This window comes from Adiantum capillus-veneris, chromosome 9 (assembly GCF_014529385.1).
Source record: "Adiantum capillus-veneris isolate H3 chromosome 9, ASM1452938v2, whole genome shotgun sequence".
Lineage (NCBI taxonomy): Eukaryota > Viridiplantae > Streptophyta > Polypodiopsida > Polypodiales > Pteridaceae > Adiantum > Adiantum capillus-veneris.
Genome location: NC_140939.1, coordinates 132367855 through 132392267, shown reverse-complemented (window position 1 = coordinate 132392267; position 24413 = coordinate 132367855). Strand labels below are relative to the sequence as shown.

The window sequence follows — 24413 nt, the reverse complement described above, 5'->3', positions numbered from 1 at the left end:
AATGCTTTTCGTTCTGTCATCACGATGGAGCTTCACGTTATTTGTTGTGTTGCTGTAAATGCTTTTCGTTCTGTCATCACGATGGAGCTTCACCTTATTTGCGGAGTTACTCGAGCTTATGATCATCCCTCTTTTCGAGATGAGTGCAAGGTTCATCTGCAAGTATGGACTAGGTCATTTTCCTCTCACTATGGTTAGGGACGATAAAGATGTGCTGGATCCAAACTGAGCATATCTCTTTGCAGTGGAGCCTCATTCTGTTTTGCTAATTGGGATTCTTCGACTATGCAATCATATTGTGTTCCTGTTTATTCAAAGGTTTAAGGCGTTTGCAAGCAGTGCAGTGTTTTTAACTCCACTTTTTGAGGCATGTAAGGTCATGGTTGGGCCTAGCACCTACTTCACGAAAGATATACGGATGCAATACCTCGTGGTTTTTTTCATAGTTTTTTCAGTATTCCTCTCACCGGGACGGTGAGCGGTCTTGTGGCGGGCAACCTGTAGCAGGCTACAGTGTCACTTTCATAGGACACATAGTTAGTACAGTTGGTCTAGGCTGGATCACACTGGATGGACTCTCTAGGCTGGGCAGTGACACGTGGCAGCAGAGATACGGACTCGTCTAGTGGACATCGTGGCCAGGTCACCACATGGCTGACATTTATGAGCCGTGGGTGGCTCTTTATGGTGGTACATGTGAGTAGTAGTTGTTGGGTCAGGATCATCATCTTCTTCATATATTATCTTTTAGGCAGTCTAAAGGGAGTTGATACACAGAGCACGTCTTCACCATCCCTGCACATCTGAGCCTCGACACCCCCGTTGTACCTGTGAGTCCTGGGTTGGAGCTGAGTGTGCTGTCACGCCAGAGTCTGTATCAGTTCTTTGAGATAGTCGAGTCATTTGTTGTGGTCTGCTGGTCTGCTGTTGTTGTGTCTCTGTCTCTGTGAGCTCAGCTGTTGTCTATTGTTCCTTTGATTTCAGTCTGTTTGAGTGAGATTGTCACGCACATTGCACTGAGGACCACCCACTGTAGAGAGCACGACACATTATCTGCGCTACAACCCCCACCTCGCCCCTCTCCACCTCCTCCCCTCTTGCTCTCACCCTACGGCTCCGAGTTTGCAGTACCTTGGGCTGCAGTAATCAGAATTTCTGGTCAAAAAAGGCGATGGACTCAAATGTTGGCAAAATTGAGGTTGTTTTGGATGCGTACTCTGCCATTGTGTCGCACTCGTTTCGCACTACTTTGGGTGTGCAGGATGGTCAGCTTCCAGTTCTTCCACCTTCAATGCATGGGCAGTAGCAATGCTCATAGCCCCAAAATCATAGGATTTTTCGAACCCTTCTCAATTAGTACAGTAGCAGTTTCGTTTCGCAGTCCAATATCCTATCTCATGGAGACGGTGAGTGGTCTTGTGGCGGGCAACCTGTAACAGGGCTACAATGTCACTGGCACAGGAGAAGCAGTTAGTTGCAGTTGGGCTGGAGTCCACACTGGACGGACTCTCATTGGGCAGTGACACGTGGTAAGTGGTACAGATGGTGGTCTAGTGGACAACGTGGCCAGATCACCACCACCTCAGTTTGGAGATAGGCTTAGTTGGATTGGGATATCTACTAGCCGTTGGTGGCTCTTTAGGGATACATGTGTGGTTGGTTTCAATCGTCAGGGAGATTATCATCATCTTCTTCTTGTATGGTTTAGCGTCTTCGTCTAGTGTCTCGGGTGCATACACTACACGTATGCACCATCCCCACACATCTGAGCCTCTACACCCCATTGTACCTATGAGTTCTTGGCTGGAGCTGAGTGTGCTACCATGCCAGAGTCTGTACGGGTTCTTTGAGTTAGTCGAGTCCCATATGTTCAGGTTGTACTACTGAGTCTTGCTATCGGTGCTCTGTTCTTCATTGTCTTCTGTGTTTTCATTCTGTAGAGTGAGATCTCACGCGCACTGCACTGAGGAGCACCCACTATAGAGAGCGCGACACATTATCTCCGCTACATTGTGTCTTAGGTTCTCTTAACAGGAGAACTTACTTATAAGCTTGTCAATTGTCAGCACAAATGGGAATTCAACCGTCAAGATTTTAGTTTCTTGTTTCAGACACTGTGCTGTTAAGAAATTCATTAGTCTTTTTGCATTCTTCATCCTCCCAGTTGAGCAGCATTTCCTGCAAGCATGCTCTGTAAATTAGTGCTGAGCTGCTCAACTGTTATGATGCTAAACTTTTGTCTTTCTGTAAGTTTCAAGTATCATAACTTACGGGCCAAATTCTTTACTTTTTCACGTATCAGGTACGATGGAAAGAAACTGCGGATGCAATTGGCGCTCGAAGCGATCTCTTGATTGGGGATGTTTTCTTATGCGCTGCATGTATTTCGTACTATGGCGCATTTTCTGGACCATACAGAATAGCACTGGTGACAAACTGGGTCAACAAGTTTCAGGTTCGTTAGACGCTTTACATTTTCAGCTGAAGAAGAGTCTTTGTTTTCAATCATCAAATGCCAGTTTGTCTCTTGGCATCATTTCACCATCAATCTGGTTTTCCAGGAGGAAAAAATACCAGTGTCAGAAAACTACTCTTTGAGAGGAATTCTATCAACTGCTGTTGAAGTACGTGAGTGGAGTATATGGGGTCTTCCTACGGATGATGTCTCTGTTGATAACGGCATCCTGGTGACCAGAGGTAAAAGATGGCCCCTAATGATAGACCCACAAGAACAAGCCAACAAGTGGATAAAGGCTATGGAAGCCAAGAATGGTCTGCGAGTTGTGAAACTCTCAGATTCGAATCTTCTAAGAACCATAGAAAGCAGCATCAGGATTGGAAACCCTGTACTTCTAGAAGATATTGGCGACAATTTGGATCCAGCCTTAGAACCTGTCTTACAAAAGCAGGTGAGTTAAGAAAGTTCTACCACTCATTTTTTTGGTTCAAATGTATGAAGAAAGAACCAAAATTCCCAGCAAATAAGTTTTCTGGCCCTCCTTGTTTATCTCAGATCTTTCAGAAAAATGGGCAGTTCATGATAAGGCTGGGCGACACAGATGTTGATTACGATCCAAATTTCAGACTCTACATGACAACCAAACTGTCAAACCCTCATTACATGCCAGATGTCTGCATCAAGGTTACGCTTGTGAATTTTACTGTAACTATGAAAGGCTTAGAAGATCAGCTTCTTGGAGACGTCGTGAGGAAGGAGAGAGCAGATCTTGAGGAACAAAACGATCGCCTGGTGGTGAGCATCAGCAGTGATAAGAAACAGCTCAAGGACTTGGAAGATAAAATTTTGAAGCTCTTGAAAGAAAGTCAAGGAAATATTTTAGATGACGAAGTTTTAATAAACACACTCAACAATTCAAAGCTGACATCTTCTGTGATCCAAGGACGAGTCAAGCAAGCTGAAATTACAGAAAAAGAAATTACAGCAGCAAGGGAGCAGTATCGAGTTGTAGCAAATAGAGGTTCCATCCTTTATTTTGTGATTTCAGACCTTGCCCTGATAGACACAATGTACCAGTATTCTCTAACTTTCTTCTGTCAGCTCTTCAATCATTGTATTGATGTTAGCGAGAAGACGGATGAGCTGGATGCCAGGCTCACAATCCTTATAAATTTTATCACAGAGTTTCTCTATTTAAACGTGAGCAGGGGTCTATTTGAAGAGCACAAGCTCACTTTTTCTCTGCTCATTTGCACTTCAATAATGAGAGCAGCTGGAAAAATAAGAGAGAGTGAGTGGAACTTTTTGCTGCGTAATTCTGCAGCAACAGGAGCTAAACAAGAAAGAACTCCAAATCCAGCACCCAAATGGATATCCGATACAGTTTGGCAGACCACTTGTGCCCTTGAAGAGGTTTCTAAGGATACTTTTGCTGGATTGGCCAAAAATATCGCTAATGACCTTAGGGGGTGGAAAAATTTTATGGAAACAGCAGAGCCACACAATTCTTTGCTACCAAATGAGTGGGATAAAAAGCTTGAACCGTTTCAACGTCTGGTTCTACTTAAATGTCTGAGGGAGGAGAAGTTTGTCTATGCTTGTGAAGTTTTCATCAAGGCAAATCTAGGGAGCCAATTTGTTGGAAGCATACCTTTGCAGCTAGAAGAGGTATTCAAAGACACCTCAAACACAACTCCCATCATCTTCATACTTTCAACAGGTGCAGACCCGACAGGCATACTCCAAAGATTTGGTGAGAGAGTAGACCGAAAGCCAGGGGAGAGACTGCACATTATTTCCCTGGGACAAGGCCAAGGACCCATTGCCGAAATGCTTGTCTCAAAGTCCCGAAAGACTGGTGACTGGGTTTGTTTACAGAATTGCCACTTAGCCAGCTCGTGGATGCAAACAATGGAGAGAATCATCGAAAGGTTTCTTCCTGAAGCTGCAGAAATTCATCCAGAGTTCCGTTTATGGCTCACTTCATTCCCTTGCAAAGAATTTCCAGTCCCAGTATTGCAGGTAATAGAGCTACTCTTTGAAAAAGCAGAGTGATGCTTTCCTTTTCACCATAGAAGTGTGATTTGCATATTTTTCTCAAAAGAGATTAGCTGCACACTAGCTGTTTTGTGCTGCCTGTCTGTTTGGGTGTGGCATTGAGTTTGTATGCGCCCGCTTGTAGTAGTGCTCACAAAATCAGGTGAATTGCAGGGTTGACTTGGTGAGTGCATATTGCATGTAGGCCTGTGCATGGCAATAATCTGTCATGGCATCAACATCCACGTAAGGAAAGAGTTTGTTTATTGGAAACTTTAAAGCAACAGTAGACCAAGTGAAGGCCAAAAGTACACTTCATCCTGTTCTTAATAAAAAGACTACACCTTGCTAAGAATATTGCTATTTTTCTATAGAATGGAATCAAAATAACGAACGAGCCGCCCAAAGGAGTACGGGCAAACTTATTGCAATCATATGCAAATTACTCAGACGAGATCCTTGACAGCTGCACCAAAAAGGGTCCTTGGAAGAAGCTTGTTTTTGCAATATCATTTTTTCATGCAGGTAAACTATTTTCTTGATCAAACTCTGGACTGTTCCCTCTTCCGAGAAAAAGCCCATTATCTCCAAACTTATTGTGCTACAAAGTTCTGAGCAGAAGAATATAAGCCCCTCGTGTTGAAAATAAAATGCTGACTGCAATCCTAGTAAGGGGAAGTGGGAACTTTTTGATAGGTTAGACAATCCTAACACACGGTAAGAAAAATACCTTTGAAGAAAAGAGTTTGGCTGCTAGATGGCTTTGAGGGGTAATCTACCATGCTATCTTTCTGCCTGTTTGTATGACTATATTTCTTTATTCAGTGTACCCTATACAGCTCAATCCAACCACAGAAAATGTACGAAATAAAAGGGATGTAGTAAGAAAAATACCTTTGAAAAAAAGATTCTGGCTGCTAGATGGCTTTGAGGGGTAATCTACCATGCTATCTTTCTGCCTGTTTGTATGACTTTATTTCTTTATTCAGTGTGCCCTATACAGCTCAATCCAACCACTGAAAATGTATGAAATAAAAGGAATGTAAGTTAATCATGAATGTTTTGATTTGCAGTCTTACAAGAAAGAAGAAAATTTGGCCCACTTGGATGGAATGTGCGTTATGACTTTAACAACAGCGACCTGGATTGTGCACTTCAGACATTGAGAATGTTCCTGCAAGAACAGCCGGAGATTCCCTGGCCGGCATTGCTATATGTTACAGGTATCCAATTTGGCAGTGCTAACATTATCAGCAATACGAGAATGACACATAACTGAGCTTTTAAAGTACCATCTAAATGATTGTGGCTTTGCGTCAGGTGAAATCACATATGGAGGTAGAGTTATTGATGATCTAGACCGAAGATGTTTAATGAGTACACTGCGCCGTTTCTATAACCCAGATGTCCTCTCAGACACATACTGTTTTACACCTTCAAAAATATATATTTCTCAACCTGAGGGAAGATATATTGCTTATGTGGAGTATATTAAGTCCTTGCCCTCTGCAGAAGGTCCTGATGTGTTTGGAATGCATGAAAATGCAAATTTGACTTTCCAGTTAAATGAAAGCAGTAAGATATTGGGTACTGTGGCAAGTATACAGCCAAGAGAGACCAGTGGAGGTGGAGTGAAGAGTTCTGATCAGATTGTAGCTGAGGTGGCAGATGAAATAATGAGGGGTCTTCCAGAACTACTTAAAGATGTGGAAGGAAAATCCACATCCGTACTAGGTCCAGATGGACAAATCAGTCCTCTTGCAGTTGTTTTGATGCAGGTAATAATATCCTCAGCCTGTAATTCACCATCTTCCCAACAACTGAGTTTTTGTTGTATCTGGATCGAACTGCATGCAAATCAATTTTGTGTGTCTACGTACTATTTTTAGTCGGTGTTGAGGCTACTAGCACAAGGGGCACCAGGGCTAGCCAAGGCAGCGTTGAAGAGTAAACATTCTTCCAGTAGGATGGTACAGGTAGAAAGGGCTAGGCCAACAGACCTCAGTGCTGGACCAGACATACTTGACCGGCAGACCTGAAAGGACTCAGGACTGTGGACCTTGGACCATCCTCACTCTTGGTGGGAGTTGGATGGTTGGGGACTAGTCTCTCACCATGGCCGGGCCCACTTAACACACTACCCAGAAGAGTCTACTGATTCTTCCCGGGGCATCTTATTGTATCCAGATAATTTCTTCACATTTGGCAGAGTAGTTCTGTGTACGTTATCGTCCTATGGCATCTCCTTGCAGTGTAGCATATTCTCTTGTAGTCTAATGTCTTGTGTTACACGGCCTCGCTGCATAGGCTCTTGCTGTCTAGTGTCTTCCATCCACCATTGAGCTTCTACACCCCCTTATATCCCATTGTGGTACTTGAACTGGAGCTTGAGTATGCTTCTAGTCCGTCACTTGTAGGTAATAGTTGCAAGCTAAGGGGTCTAGTGTTCGTTGAGTCCACAAATTGTTGTTTACTGTGTCTATTGTGGTGTAGTGCTCCCTATTGTAGTCTACTTGTTACTACTGGGCTTGTCGTTGCCTACTGTTACGATATTCATTGTCTACTTGACATGCTGTTTGCTAAATGTCTCATCTTTGTACATCAGTGGCTTATTCCTAAGCAGCTAATTGTCACCGAGGAGATTGATCGAGAGCCCTTTATATGCTCTTCTTAGTGAGAGATGGTGAAGGCTGTCAGCTTGGTAAGCAGACTTGTATTAATTAGGCTTGCTGGGACACCAATCCTGTCTTGTCCTTCTTCCATTTCACTTAGAATCGATGCCTTCATTATGACAGTAGTTTGGGATTCGCCAAGGGCTCCCATTATTGAGATCTAGGTTCCTCTCCTTGTGGCATGGACTCGGATTCCCCAAAAAGAGCATAAAGGCACACAGGTGTCTTATGCGCTCCAGTAGGTTGTGAAGGTATTTTGATATTTTTGTGCTGGTCCAACTACATCATCAAAGAAAAGCACTTTCTCCATATTCGTAAATGGAGGGAATGGAATGCTAAACTACTTCAGAGGCTTTCTTTGTTTTTGAGCCTTATTAAGTTGTCCCAGTTCTAGGATACAGCCACTGCATCTAGACATGTGCAATTACACTTTTGAGATTAGCAACTTTCACAGGGTAACACCAGACTTTGAAAATAACCTTCCAAGAGTTTTCCTTTGGCTTCTATTGGCACTGGGTGTTCATGTCTTTTCCAAGTCTGATGCTTTAGAAGCAGCCTTCTGCAAATGTTTGCATGACTATGTTGTGTATATATTTAGTAGACTTGATTCAGAGGTTTACACTTAGTTGTGTGGTTGCCTCCATAATAAGGGGGGGGTGTTTGTTTTTGTGAGAGGATACTTAAAAAACCTCTTTGCATGTTCATAGTCAGTGTGAACTCGGGCAAGAAAGATCAGCATAAGATCAAGGAGAATGGATTCTTGTAAATCAAAAGATTGTGCCAAGTATCCCCCGCATATATGTGTGGGACAGTAAAGAATCTAGAGTATAATGCGTTCATGTGATTTTTTAGCGGTGAATGGTGTTTATTGCTACTGATTGTAAAATAATGAATGCCATCATAATTTGCATGGACTCTTTTTCTTTGTATAGGGACAGATTAATATACTCTATCTATGCTAATGTTATAAGAGCGTAATTCCTAACCTTAATGTAGGACTGTTTCCAGGGCTCCTCACATGTTTCGTATGCTTTGCAAACTGGGTAGGTAAGAAACATTTGAAGGAAAAGTAACAACACATAGATTTTTCATGTTTTCCAGGAATGTGATCGGTTTAACAGGCTGCTAAATGTGATGAAGTCAACCTTGCATGAACTTCAGCGAGCCATCAAGGGCCTTGTTGTTATGTCGTCTGAATTGGAGAACATGTTCACGAGTTTCTTGAACAATCAGGTTCCAACGCTATGGACAGCAGTCTCTTATCCATCGCTCAAGCCACTGTCCTCTTGGGTCAAAGATTTTCATAAACGAATCAACTTCATGCGTACGTGGATCAAGAATGGTGAACCAAAGTGCTTTTGGCTGCCAGGGTTTTTCTTTCCACAGGTGATATAGAAAAGGCTTTATCTGCAATAACTCGTGCTCTTTTCTTGAATTGCATAGCATGTATGTAGCATGTATGCTATGGTGCATCTCACTTATACAAGGACTTTGATTGTAGGGGTTTATGACTGGTGCGCTTCAGCTACATGCTAGAAAATATCAAATACCAATTGACACTCTGAACTTTGGGTTCCGAGTGTTGGACTTCGAGAGCGAAGAGGATGTTATTTCTCCACCATCTGATGGAATATATATCAATGGTCTCTTCCTGGATGGGGCAAGGTGGGATCGAGATCTCCAATGTTTGTCAGAGGCTTTCCCTGGTACTGCCTCTACCCCCTTTTGTAAGCTTTTTGATCGATTTGCAAACATTAAACCACTTTCTGAGGTTGTAACTGCTTCTTGACTTTTTCCAGGTGAAATGCACTCCAAGTTGCCAATAGTTCACTTTACACCAATAGTAAACTACAAGCCACCAGCTGATGAGTACCAGTGCCCCTTGTACAAGACGCACGTGAGGGCAGGAGTTCTCACCACCACTGGTGCTTCATCCAATTTTGTGTTGAATGTGAGCTTAGGGATCCATCCTCGCACAAATCCCGACTTTTGGATACTACAAGGAGTGGCACTGCTTTGTCAAATCGGGAAATAGATGGACTCATGTGGTTTAGCCACTTGCCACCTCCATGGTAATGATGCATCCCTTTTTAATACTTGCTAACTACACTCCAAAACTGCAATAGCATGTCAACCTTTGCTGAGGAATTACCTTTTAAAGCATCAAACTTTGGAACAGCCACTACAAACCTTCCCAGAATGGCAGCAGACAAATTGAGATGTTTCCTTGTTAAAGAAGTTGGAAGATGTCTAGAAGGCCCTGTTGCTTATTCTGCAATTAAATTGAACTCTAGAAATAAACCCTCATGAATGCGCAAAGAAGGTCACTGCCTTCTTGCATTCATGCTGCAATGGGGTGTTGATTCTACAGTGGGAATGACAGACGCAACTGCATGGAGTTCTGGGCATGGGAAAGGTCAGTAATCCAAGTTTAAGGTGATTTTTGAGTTACAGAGCAGTGATCATTGGCAAGAACAGTACAGATGTATAGCTATGGGTTTAGGCTTTACAAGGCATAAGCACCTCCCCCTGTGGGCCCTCTGGTGTGTCGGGAAAAAAAAAAAGGAGTGTAGCTTTCAACAGTTCAAGAATTTTCTGACTATGAAACATGTAAAATGTGCAGATTAATGTCAATTTGAAATTGATAGAAGTGTGTAGCTTTCAACAGTTTGTCTTCGATGGCTATGAAAAATAGTAAAATTTGCATATAAAATAGAGTGGTTTATCAACATTCCTTGTTGCCAATGGATTATCAATAATTGCTGCCAAATCAAGAAATTCAGGGGATATTTACTATCGACACAGTTTGCTGACAATGGCATCCCGTATCTATGTCGTCGCATATTAATTTGTATGCATAAGTAAGTTATTTTCCAAAGTGGAGCATGGTAAATATGGGAACTCTTCATTGTAAGCATGTCATTATCTCCAGTATGCGCATTCCTTTTGTCCAATGTGTCCTCTTGTTTCATCCTTGCAAGATGTGTACTTGACATTGCCATGTGCAAAGAGCTTGCAATTGAGGGGGAGATTGCTTTTTGGTGATTTACTGTGCTTTTGTTATGCAGCGGTGGTTGTGTAAATTTTCTAGAAGCATTTAGAAGTAAATAATGGTTTGTTTTTCTCATTTTAATTGTTTAGAAATAATTGAGGTGATTTTGTTGGAAATATGGCAGCAATGCATATGAAGATGGGGAAAATGAAGGAGAAGCTCAAGAACACGCAACACAAAAGTAGGATTATTGAGTGTGCTATTACAAAGATAAGGCTGGCTTCGTGATGCATACAAAATCAAGAACCAACCACCTGTTGGTGGTCAACAAGAGAGTGGCATCAAAGAATTCTCTAGCGTCATGAAGACTAAGCTTCAAATGTGTCTCCATAGGAGTAGCACTAAGCTGGCTATCTTCAAGGTCAATTCTATGCAATAATGTCTCGTTTGACACAAAGCAATACCTCTATCAACTTGATTAAACTATATGCCACAATAATGATGAAAAGCCCTAAATCTAACATTTCAAAAGAGGCGTTCAAATCATCCTTAAAATCAGCAATAGGTGCCTTGTTTGATTCAGTGGCAACATGTCATGACCATAGAGCACAATGATCAAAAATACATCTACATGTTTGACAAGCAAAGTACTCTATGTTGGGCTAATTTGAAAACCATGAGCAATCAAGTAAGCATGAATCTTATCATAGCAAGCCCATGAAACTTGCTTCAAACATACAAAGCCTTCTTAAGATGGCATACCTTGTCTTTCTACCCTTTTGAAACAAAACCATCAAGTTGCTCTACTTGTACTTCCTCATACAAACACTATTCAAAATGCATTCTTTGTTTAATTGATATGCATTCCATCCATTAGGAGCTCTTAGTTGCGAGCTGCAAATTGTGGCTCTCAATATTAAATCGTTATGAGTTGCCAATGCACTAATGCTACATATGGTAGTCATACGACAAGTGAAAGAAAAAGACATAAAAATCAATGTCTTTCTATTGAGCATACTCTATGCCACAATTCTAGCCTTATAGTGATCCACTACCATAAGGGTTAGATTTTAACTTAATAAATACCCACTTAGTAGCAATGGCCTTTGTTTGTGAGGAGGGAAAGCACTCAAAGACCATGTGCAATTCTTCTAAATACCATCATACTCGGATTGCATGGAATCCAATTAATTTTTTAAATTTGTGGTTCATCAAATGACAAAGGTTCATCCTCGTCATACAAACAACACACAACCAAAACATAACAATCTTATGCGAGTGGACAAATTTGCACCCATATTCTTATCACGCAAGGTTTGTACTAGCCATTTTGGTATACCTCTAGTCTACTCATTTTCAAACCTATCCTCATCAATTACATCTTGGAACTTTGTACCAAAAAATGGTTAATTTGAATGTCATTTGAAACCTGCAAAGGTTATTTGTCTCATTAGGATTGACATTCGTACTCACCATTAAATAAAAGCAACAATGTATCATATACATTGTTACATATTTGTCTCATTAGGAATGACACTCATGCTCACCATTAACATTAGTCTGGTAATCTAACAGAACCTAAAAATGTCCTTTCAGGGTTTTGGAAAGAATTTCCAAAACCATAGTAGATTCTCTCATTTTGAAGAATCCTTTCATGAGCTTATAGTTCAAAGATACTATATATGGCAAAAATGAGAAATTTATATAATTTTTTACGTCTTGGTCACAACCACCCTCCAAAGTTGATGGACCATTGCATTTTGTCCAAAACAGTCATTTCTTACGATTGATTGTATATAAATAAGAGTGGGGATTTTTGTAAGACATTAGATAAAATTCCTTGTTAATTTCAATGGGTTGGGGATCAAAACATATGGTTACTTTTGTTTCACTATTCTTTTGGGGGACAAAAGAAATAGGTACAAAAAAGTTGCATTTTTGCCATTGTGCGGACCTATCATCAAAGTTTCTATAGTCACACTCAATACAAATATTGTATACATGTTTTCTTAGTTCCCTTTGGGCCTTTGGATCCAAAAGGAGTCATAGGGCATGACAAAAGAATAATGAATCTCTTACTAAGTAGAACCTTGGGGACAATGATGAAGTGCTAAATACAACAAACATGACAAACATTATGACCTCTAGAATCCCATAGAAACTACTCAATATCTAGCCAAATCTATAATTTATGATAAGATACGGTTACTACCTACAAAAATACACACAATTGGCCTAAGAAACTAGTAATATTGAGAAAGCTACACTTGCTACACTAAAATATCTCGTATTCTTCAGCAATCAAAAAACTCAACCATCATTATATAATATGCTATATAGCATATTAGGTCCCCTGAAACTCAAGAAAAATTAGCTTTATGTTATACATGACACTTACACAATCAAAATTGCATTTGGATATCAAGAAAGCCAACAAAAAAATCATAAAAGTGCTAATTTTGGCCAAAAATTAGAATTAGACAATTCTTGTAATTTGGTCATAACTTTCAATTTTAACACTTAATTCTCCTTAGAAGTGTCAAAACATGTTGAGAATTACGAAGGCTTATCCTCTAGCAATCTAAACCTCACAAACATGAAGTTTAGAGTGGTATAGTTGCAAAAATTTGAAAAAAAAAACAAAAAACAGGACCAGTTTTTTCACACAGTTTAGGTTCAAAAATGTTGTGCAAGAGTAAGGTTAATGGTGAGATCGATATTACAAAAAAAATGTCAAGTTCTTTAGCTCATAAGAAAAATTTGTGGATATATAGCACCTAGAAATTCATTTTCATACTCTTCAAATAATTCAAGCAAAATGGTCCCTTAACAAGACACAAAAGTGTCCAAGGACATAAAAGTGTCATGTTATCAGTCTAGTATTAACCAAAAGCAACTTCTTGCTATATGCAAATAAGGAATGAACTAAATCTTCCAACAAAACATCTAGATAAATCAAGGTACGCTTTGTTTGTAGATTATATATCTTGTAACCTTTGCTTTCTAGATTATTACCAACAAAAATATATTTTACAGCTTTATCATCCATTTTTTTGAGTTATTGATCAAGCATCAAAGCATAAGCTTAGAGATCAACACACGAGTGAGCAATAGATGGCTTCTTGCAATGTCAAGCTTCAAAGGAGTGATAGGTTGCAATGCTTTAGTGTGACACCATTCTATTTTCATCCCACAACTCGTTAGAAATGCATTAAATTCTTTATCCATATGCTCCCTCCTCAATCAAAACGGAGGATATCCACAATACAACCATATTAATTTTCAACCTTAAGCAAAAATGCTTAAAGCACATAAACAGACAATTTTGACTATAAGCTAAACTTTCTTGAAACGCATAAACAATTTGGACTTTTTCTTACACACATACACATGCATATGCATACTGGAGTAATCATCAGTAACAATCATGAAGTACAACTAATTCCCACAAGATGGACTATGCATCAGACAAAAATGTCACTATGGGCACGCCACAATTTACAAGTATCATGTACATAACCATCCTTAGGAAATTTAGAACACTATATTTTGCCCAAAATATAGCCTTGACATACATGTTTCAATGGTACCTCAAAAGGGGGGAACGAAGCAACCATGGTAGATTTTTGCAATTGCAGATAATTTCAAAAATCAGATGACCAACATGTACATGCTAAAGGTTTGCATCTTCTTGTAAGCATCGAGCTTATACAATGCATGAAACAAAGTTCCATGTATCACAATGGTATCACCAATATTGAGACAGTGCATTGTAGATGTGTTAATCCATAAACTTGACTATAAGACAAAGTTTGCAAGTGCAAATACAAGCAAAAGGTTCTTCTTTATACCATGTATACACAAAGCATCAAAAATTATGAAAGTTCTACCATCTACATCAGTAAGCCCAATCTCTCCAACACACTTAACTAGATAGAAGGTTTTTGGGTAAAGAGCCATTATGCCTAGCAAAGTGTTTGGTCGCCCATATCTAACTTAAACTAACCATTATGCTTATCTCTACACAAGGGAATAAAGAGCACATATAGAAGCCTAACTAAATTGATGGCAAGAGTGAAGGCTTGCTCCTTGATCTCCATGTGTCGCTCTCCTCCCTTCTCTCTCACACACACTCTGTGCATGCACCATGATACAACAAATAAGATAAATGCTTGCCTTTCATTGCATTTCAGCTTTTTCTTATCCTTATTGCTACTCAAAGATAAAGCATTGGAATTGGCAACATTAGCATCCCCTTCTTAGTAAACACAAAGGCTTTATCAATATCATGTTGTAGCCTTGTTTTTCCTAGAGTGGGCCTCTTGTAGCAACATAGAAACAAGAGCATCAAAATTTGTAACATCAGGTATGCTCTCATTTCACAAGCATCCAAGTGGAGGCAAAAGTCTAATCAGGATTTCCACAATGTATGAAGACTATCTGCACAAGGCAATTGTCAAAAATGACCTCACTGATAGCAATCAACTTTGTGAGATGTTTAAATTGTGTTGTAAATAATCCATATCATCCTCCTTTTGCCTCACTAGAACCTACATCAAAGAAGCTAAAATATCCCATGTGTGCTTTCTTGTTTTGTTGTGCAAATCTATGAAGTAATGGAGCACTTAACAACGAGCACAATCAATGTATCCCCGTAAAAAATTCTACCATCCCAAGATGCTTGATCAGTACTGGGCCAAAAAAATATATTGAGAGATTTGCTAGAGCTTGCACAATCTGCAACACACTTTGTGCCCATGGAGTTGATTGTAAATATCATGACCTTACACAAATATTCTATATACCCTTTGCAAAAAGAACAATGGTAGTTGTCCCCATTCAAATTTTCCTTAACGGACAATACACAAAAGACATCATTGTGGTCATTCATAGGCTGTAAATGCATTTGATGCAAAAAGTTGTCTCTCTTGAAGAAAATTGCACAAAACCAATGCGTGCTATATAGCACAACCCTTAGAAGAGTCAAAAAGTGTCTAATTTGCAAAAGTATACACTACCATAAACACAAAAGGACAAAAATTCCTACATAGAGCTATTGTAGTAAAAATGAAGGCCAAAATGAGTGCAAATGAAAATTTTGATCACACGAAGCCCTAAGAGAGCTAATACATTGTTGGCATCAATGTCTAGGATAGTGAAGCCTACTTTGACACCAATGGATGGATTAACGATTGTAAGATGATAGGCAAAACTTGGAGCCCCAAGAGTTCACCCTCAAAAAAATTATATATCACATGGTTTTAAGGGGTATTTTAAAAAACCTCGTCATACGCACACTTTAAGAATCAAGTGACCCTTTTTTATTAAGAAATCTATGGTTCTTTTTTCAAGTTGGTTTTAAAAAAACCTCCTATATATGTAATTTTCCATCTTATTAATTCAATGTACTCCCCCAATGAACTCACATGAATACCTCCGGGTTAGAGAGTAAGAAGGGGAAGCTCAAGGCATAGAATATAGGAACTAGTATTACTTAGTGTGCACGTACAAATATTAGTAATGCGCTATGAAGAGTTCTTGGGTTTCTTTTGTCCTATCCTTATTTTCAATTGGCTACTATGCCCTCTCTCTCGTCATTGTGTTTGTCTATGTGTAGTTTCTTGCGGTGTCTTCATCATAGCAACACATTTAGTAGAAAATGTGTGCTATAGAACTAACACAAAGAGTGCAAAATAAGTCATTTTAACAAAACCTTATTTTTTTTTCAAACTCATAAATAGTGAGTGATAAAAGTATTAAAAACCAAAAAAGTTACATAGTAAGCCATACTCTTCCTCAGCCATAGCATCTACCAAATTCTTAAACCCACACCACCAGATACATCAGTTGATAAAAAGAGCCACCCTGTGAACGAAAAAAGCAGAGGGAGCTAAGTCTGACATGGGGTTTCAACCAAGGAGATAGCCCTACCATCGCACTCTCCTTGCCCGCCAAGCCAGTGCAAAGAGACATAACACCAAGAGGAAGGCAATCTAGAATCACTTTTTGTTTAAGAAAACTAACAATATTGGGTCGTAGTATCCAAAACATGAGCTACATGGCTGATGAGATCCAACTTAAAATTTTGAGCTCCACTTGTATCCAAGCCAAGCTTACTAGCATTCGGCAACTCTAAAGTGGTATTGACAGGAGACTCTGGTTTATCTTGCAGCCCTGAGTGTCTTTGCTTAACGCACCACAAGAGGGTCCAATTGGCGCGATCAGTTCCTCTTGCATCTACATTGATGGGAAACTAGCCTCTATCATCGCCTCTTCGACGGCTAGATCCTGTTCACTAGTCTTAACATCTGTCCTAGGGTCACCTATTGAGGACCTTACCTCCCTAGTAACCCGCCTCCAAGTTGTCCTGACCGACGGATCACGGGAAGCTTCCACCTCATGACGGTCCCTAGCAAAGTGCCCAATACTAGGGCATTTGTAGCAAGAATTCAAAAACGAGAAAAATGGTAACTCTTGTTAGAAATTGCCATAACTACCCATACTCAAATCCAAATACTTGGGAATTGGCTTACTCATATTCCACAGAATGCACATCTTTACATCCAAGTTCGCTCTGACCCGCTGCAATTTCAGACTGAAAATCACCCGGCCCAACAAAGCATCCATGGAGTCAACATAGTCATGAAGTCAGATAGGGAGGCTCTTGAACGTATCCCGTACCAGGCAAAAGTCCATAAACTCTATGTTAGGACTAATCTTGGGCGTTCAAGGCATAGCATAGGCAAAGTAAGAAGCTCCCCAAATGCCTCCTCTCATTACCAACTCTTGCACAGTTTGCTTAGTGATGGTAGACCCTGCCACGTAAAAGCCTTTTCCAACCGCTCTAAAATGGCTTAGCACATTTCTTTTTTTTTTTTACGTTGTTGTCCTCTCCCATAAGCTTTGAGCCGACATATGGTGACCCATAGAATAAAGCACAACAAAGTGATCATAGCACGTTTGTAGGCTTTGAAACACCGCCTCCGAACAAAACTCTGCTTGCACCACATACCCATCTTCAACTTTACCCTAACTTCGTTTGATCGCCCCAAGCAGTGTTTCCTCTGCCAATGTGTGGCTTCCAAAGTGAAAGGGCTTCAAAATCTTTTTAAGATGGGAAGAATTTTTATCTAAAGCCCTTTTCCTCCCTTCCGCAGTGAAGACAAAATCTGCGCCTCGCCATAAGGGAACCATCAACCCCCCTCAGTGTTGTTCTACACTTTTGACATCTCCTTTGATGTCCTACAAAGAGAGAGAGAGAGAGAGAGAGAGAGAGAGAGAGAGAGAGAGAGAGAGAGAGAGAGAGAGACCCTCTAGACAGCTTCCTTGCAAATGCAAAAGGGATGGATCGCAATCAATCAAACTGCATACAGAGTTGATCGCGATCCGAGCCCACTTCCCTTCTTAATTAAGACTACAATCAAAGATAACTGCTGAAAGCAAAACAAACACATGAGGATGTTCAAGCATCAGAAGAGCAATGAACTCAATGCAAAGGCCCAAAGTTATGGCCTCCAACTACGACGTTCTTCAGATTTGTTACTCAAACCCACCCACCCCATCCACCCGGATAGAAAGACAAAAGTTTTAACACTTAGAGAAAGAAAGACAAAATGCAATTCCTTAATATTTGAACTAAACTATAGGATAAGAACCTGGGATTACCTTTGGATCATTACATAACAATTTAGTTACAAACTTAATGATGGGGGTTGTTTTTAGGTAGGTATTTTCTAGCAAGCACTTTTCACATGAGACAAGCTTTTTTCTGCAAAAATCATTAAAAAATAATCTCAAATAGGTTCAATTTCCAAAAGACAAACAAAACATGGATGAAGCAAAATTGGGAGAAAGCTACACAATTTTGGGCAGCATGTGCTCCACTACTCCATACAAGGGTAGGTCCTATATTGGCTAAGGGCATTGTGAACCTTCTGAGCTTCTTGGAGAAAAGACTAGTAAATGCCTTCTTATTCTCTTGGCTGTCTCCTTTGAAATTGATAATTGGTATCTCACTAGGACCCCATTGCGAGTACTAGAACATATGTTGCTTCCACTTCTCTTGGTAGATGGACTTGCGGTGGTTGTGTTGTGGGTGCATTTTCCATTCCCACTTAACATAAAAAGGTATATTGGTGCAAGATTTATTTTGTTACTACATGGATCTCATACAAAAACATGTACATGAAGACTCCAAACACAAAGGCTCCCTTGTTTTGGGGTAATCTGAATGTTATGTATAGCTATATATGTTTTGTTTGATACTTAATGTATGCCATATTCATGGATCCAAGGTATAAAAAGATCATGCAAAAGCCCTCTATTGTGGAGCGTGTATCTATCCAAGTGGTGTTCTCATCATGGCTCAACACACCTTTTTGCGAGTATTTATTTCCACAAAAATACTCAAAATTTACAATAAAAAGCTACTACATGCTAAAGCAGGAAATCTCTCCATGACAATGAGGCATTGTAGAGTTGTGTAATTAGCTCGTTCTTTGTGATCCCAATATCCCTAGATTTTGTAGCCTCATTGGTAGTGAAGGTTAGGCTTGCCCATTCATCGATTACTATTATTAGGAAACTTAAATACTTTCAATGCCATGAGTTCATGCTGGTATGTTGTCATATTGTATTGAAGCATATGTTTTACATCATCATCAATTCAATGCATGGTGCACTCATGTGTTAGTATATGTATCACTATAGCAAACATGTGTTTGTGTTGTTTGTTAACCAAGAGCAACTCCTTCAATGGTACACGATAAGCAGATATGGCTTGTAGAGAGTGTAGGTTGAGAAAAATGTTGATGCCTACATGTTGATATATAAAATGAAAGAAATTTTTATTGTATTAGCCCTTCTTGAAGGTAATGTAGATGGGAAGGTTGTTGTCATGATGGTGATGACTTTTAGAAAGCTTGATGAGCATGAAACCCCATTGTTTTTCATAATAGTTGTTATTTAGCAACCAGCGTTGTGAAGTGTTACATTCAAGAATGTATGAGATATGTTGATTTAAAATACAACATGATTGTGATATGCAATGTGCCAACTAATACTAACCAATGGAAACCTTTGAACATACATCACATTGACCTATAGCAACCCAATTTTTCTCGCAACAAATCAAACACCCTGGTTCAAGAACCTAATTTTGCAGAAGATATCATCCATAACATAATATCATCCCCATATCATCCATAAACATTGGTTCCTTTTGATATCACAGTGTAAAAACTGAATAGGAACAACAAGAATCAACATGATTTTGGGATTCCTTTCTTAAGGGTCTTGAGAATATGCAAAATGCTACATGAACAAATATGCAAATGGAAATATATAAGAAGTTTGTTGAGGCCTAATTAACCATCATGTGTCATCAATAAAACCTTGAAAGAAAAATAAGTTTCATTATACATATCACAGCTGCCAACTTATTAGTTTGCACCAAAAAATTCTCAATAGCTAAATACACTTGTACAAGTCAACCAACAAGACCACAACATTGACATAACCTTGCTTTATGTGTGGGCCACTTTTTGCATTCAAGGATGCCGATACAAGGAGATTCCTCAAGATTCATGTACAAAGATTAAAAAATCCTCTCTCTCTCTCTCTCTCTCTCTCTCTCTCTCTCTCTCTCTCTCTCTCTCTCTCTCTCTCCATTGACCTAAGAAATAACTCAATGTGCAAATCTTTAATCAATTCACTGTTGTGCAAAGCAAACTAGCACATGGCACTAGCCAAGACGTTTTATCTAACAACAAATCAAATGAGGATGGCCAATTCAGCTTTGCATGAAATCAGCATCCAACATCGAAGGCTTGTCAAGTTTACAAAACCATAGAGAATACATGGACACATGCAAAGAAAGTTGCAAGACACTAGATCAAACAATGAGCTCATCAAGTGCAACAAGGTGAAATTTTTAAAGATGATGAGAAATAGTATGTCTGACCCACTACTCAATGCCACACTTTATAGAAATACGAAAAAAATTTGTCAACTATCTCTCAAAGTTTTCTACATTCACATAAGACAATGATTAGATACTACCTCCCTTACAAGGAAATAGGAAGAAAAAAAGTAGCCATCATTAACTAACAATGTGCATCGGAACTCTAAATGGAAAACTTTGCAAATCATACAAGACAAAGGATAGAGAGCCCCATGTGCCACATATATAGTGAGCCACAGTAAGGTCAAGGAAATACCTCCTTCAAATACCATGATCAAAAAAATAAACCCCTCATCCTAAAACTGAAAAATGGCCAAAGTAGGCCTGAGACAAGCAAAGCACTAGTGCAAACCCAAAATGTGCCTAAGATCCCTATCAAAAGGTGTACATGTGGCTAACTCGCAAAAAATGGCCAGTCCACGAGTGACAAGGAGCCTCTGAGCAGAGGGTAATGCATATGGAAGGTGAACATAATGCTCCAACATTAGCTTGCCAAGTGCACTAATGGGCAAGATTTAGCCAACAATCCACAATTTCTTCCAAGAGTTCAATGATTTATTAAGGCCTTATGTAGGCCCAAAAGAATAAGTGAATATGTAAACGTAATGCAAAAACGCAAATGCTATTGTGATAGAAATTAATCAATGCTAATCATTTTCGTGTTGCAAGCATGGAGGCTTAGTCAAGCAAATCTTGGATGAGGTATCAAATACAAAGAAAATGACAACATGCTACAAAACCTTAAAGCCAAACAATATTGAACACAAAGACAACATATGAGTTTGTATGCCATAGAGACACTATCATATAGACACAATATCAATATTGGGTAGGTCACAATAGTTAAACAAAGCAAGATTACACAACAATCCCTCGTAATTTTGTTGGCATAAAGAACACATAGCCAAATACACGCCATTTTATAACAAATCTCCCACTACAACAAGAATAAAGCAACAAATTGCAAACAAGACGGCTCATATATTAATAGCTTCATATAAGACAAAACGTGAAAACAATTGCATTAAGATACGACTTAATTTGACAACAACAAAGTGAAAGAAATGCAAGTCCTTGGTGCATGAAGAAATGTTTCACAACCAAAGACTTGCAAATGATTGTATGATGGCCTTCATCCACTCCATGGTCCTTTTGGAATTCCACCATCAAGTGCTTTGTGGGGGATTGATTGATCAAATGAACTACAATTTTTAGAGCTTCAACCCAAAAGCTATCTAACTTCTTAGCATGAGATAAAATGCTACAATTTTCTCTTCAATTGTGTTATTCATTCTCTCAACAACTCCATTTTGGGCAAGTGTATGAGGATTAATAAATGCTAGAAGTAGTTGGAAACATACTCTCCACCATTATCGGTTTGTAACCACTGAAGCTTCATGTCTAATTCATTTTGTACAAATGAAAATCCATCTATGAGTGATTCCCAACGCATCATCTTTATGCTTTGATATATATTCCCACACCTTGCAAGTTGCATCATCTATAAAAATGATAAAATATGTAGCATCATCTAGTGATTTGGTATGCATAAGCCCACACACTTTTAAATGCACGATATCTAACTAGAAGGATGGACCTAATATGCTTACCATACACACAATGCTCACACAATTCAAAATCTAAAAATTTAAAAACAATCAAATAACTCAAACAAGTTAGAGTTTTCATTCTATTTTGGATAAAATTGCAACGGATATGCCACAAAGAGGGATTTGACTGGTCAATTATATTTACAACATGAGCATAGACTATAGTGGCATATAAAGGGTAAAGAGTACACTTGTCTTCTCTAGCCAAGATCCTCGTTGTCCACCAAGTGCCATTGCCAAAGCATGTAAGATAGCCACAATCATCTAGCTACTGCTAGTGGAAATAAAACTCTTGGTGAGATTAGGCACATCTCTTACATTCTTGAACACAAATGGAGAACAATTGGTAAGCATCAAATATACATAGTTCGCACCAGTTATATCACAAGCAAAGTTGTTGCCCAAATGTACACACCCATGTGTTTTATCATCATAAGTAGAAAACCATTCTCTATGAGAAGTAACATGAAAGGATACACCAGAATCCAAGATTCAAATGAGTCGTACCAAGAAACTAAGAGATAGTATTTATTGCTTTTCGTTTTGTGGAGAGTTGAGAGAAAATTGTGCCTTATGGGATATGGGATGTTGAAGATTAAACTTCTAGTACATAAGAGCTCAATCAAATACATTTGCAAGGGTTGGACACACTCTATTCTTTAGGTCATCTAAGTACAGTGTAAAGCTCCACTCCTTCCTTTATATCCTTAGTAGTATTACTATGTGTTTTTGAAAATGAGGCTTTTAAAAGAATTTCATGCAACAACCAACAATCTTGTAAAACGTGTGTACATATTTTTTTGTTTTAATGCCCTCTAAGATACTTTGGAACCAATACGGTTCCCAACCTCCCACCCCAAGGTTTTTTTCATATTTAATGCAATTATCAAGGGAGATGGCATATGCATCATTAGAACGTGCATATGAAAAGTTCACATTAGATCATATTTCTCACCAATAGAACATCTGAGGTGAATGAAAATATGAAACCTATTATTATTTAATTCACATTTTCATAACATGCCACCAAGTTTAAAACCAATTGTCCTCAATTGTACTACCTCAATCAAAAATCTATACAAGGTAATGGTGTTGTATCAATCAGTGATCTACACCATACTATCTCAGTTAGTGATCTATATGTAACAATTTTGCGATTCAACTTCATGGGGTACACAAAAATGAGTGTTGCCTCAATTGGAGGTCTACATTAGAGAATGAAAAATGGAAAATGAAAAGGTATTTTACATGTGTTGCCTTGGTTGAGGCTCTATACAAGAATAATCATACAATGCATCCCTCGATTATTTGTGTGTTATCTAATGTGTGTGATTGGGATAGACATATATGAGTGATTGACATTGACAAGCAAGAAGCGAAGTTGGGATCCAATGAGATTCCTCAAGTGAACGGTTGACATACTTTACCAAATACCTATGATATTGTTGTCTTGCATACAATGATTAGGGGTCTCCTAAAGATAGATTAAGAGGGATATAAGAGGAGGTGGTTGGGTGGAGAAGAGCATGCACATTTCCTTGATCCTTTCTTTGTACTTTGCAGATCCTCTCACAATTCCAAATAAGGTGTTCTCTATTTTTGAAATAAATCAATTTTGAAGAATATGCCTACCCGCCTTACTCGAATCATCATGATCTCCAACTTGTAGAACAAGGTTTTCTTAGATCAAAACCGATTTTAAGTTATTCTATATATGTTGATAGGTGGTCAAAAAACGCAATTTTGGCCTTTCAAAGTTTTGATAGAGAAGATTGATGTTACCATAGTACATGCAAAGTCCATGTAAAACCATGGAGCATTTGCGTTTAAGGTCAAGACAAGGGTGGGACCAAGGGGGGATATAGCTTGTTCAAGTTTTGCTCAATACACGGATGGTGCAAAGTAAGTTTACAACGGCCTTCACCACTTTTTTCAAAGAGCTTCAGAGCAAGAAAGAACCCATGTTTCCTTTTCAAAAACAAGATCGCAAATTTTCCTACAAAATTTTTGCAGATTCTTGTTTGGTAAGATCAACATTACGATCTCAAATTGTTTGCAAAGGTGCACCTATATTTTACCAATTTGACATGCATAGCAAATTTGGTGAAGCAACAAATCTTCTCGTGGTTGTTACACGGACATAATGCCTCTATGCGCTATTATCAATGAGAGGGTTTGGTCTATTGTTCACCACCCAGTCATGAGAAGAATAACTTGCCATCATCCTTGGGCCTCTACTTATAGTGTGGTTTGCCTATCCACATTGGTCCAACCGCCCGGGCACTTTGATCGGGTGGTCTCCCCCTATGAACTTTGAGAGTAGCGGAAGTAGATAAAGCACTTCTGTGAGATTACTTTGCGAGCATAGCGGGTGAACTTAATTGATGGTGGCGACATAAACATGGTACTTAGTTATCTGGGCATGAACAATAGTTTTGCAAGATAGAGATTTTAGAGAACATGACAACATTTGATGACCGGATTCATACGGAGCTGGTCCCCCTCCAATAGGCATTTGTATTATAGTTTCTCCCATCAAGAGAGACTTGGTACAATACAATCTTTGTGTTCCTTGTGACCTAGGTGATGCAATGAAGATGGAAAGTTGCATGCATCACAAGCATAACATAAACTTTGTAAAAAGCATTAACTATCCCAAGGCCTCAAACACCTTTGAAGGTGG

General features: G+C 39.1%; 1 protein-coding gene across 1 annotated transcript in view; it reads left to right on the top strand.

Moving 5' to 3' along the window:
• Positions 1-10052, top strand: part of LOC147451194 (uncharacterized) — a 168219-nt gene extending 158167 nt beyond the window's left edge. The window contains exons 23-31 of the mRNA XM_086520156.1: positions 2303-2455; positions 2562-2909; positions 3014-4480; positions 4870-5020; positions 5569-5718; positions 5816-6273; positions 8269-8553; positions 8669-8873; positions 8967-10052. Of these exons, the coding sequence (XP_086376282.1) occupies positions 2303-2455; positions 2562-2909; positions 3014-4480; positions 4870-5020; positions 5569-5718; positions 5816-6273; positions 8269-8553; positions 8669-8873; positions 8967-9202 (3453 nt within the window). The 3' untranslated portion in view covers positions 9203-10052. The remainder of the gene's footprint in view (positions 1-2302; positions 2456-2561; positions 2910-3013; positions 4481-4869; positions 5021-5568; positions 5719-5815; positions 6274-8268; positions 8554-8668; positions 8874-8966) is intronic.
• The last annotated feature ends 14361 nt before the right edge of the window (positions 10053-24413 follow it).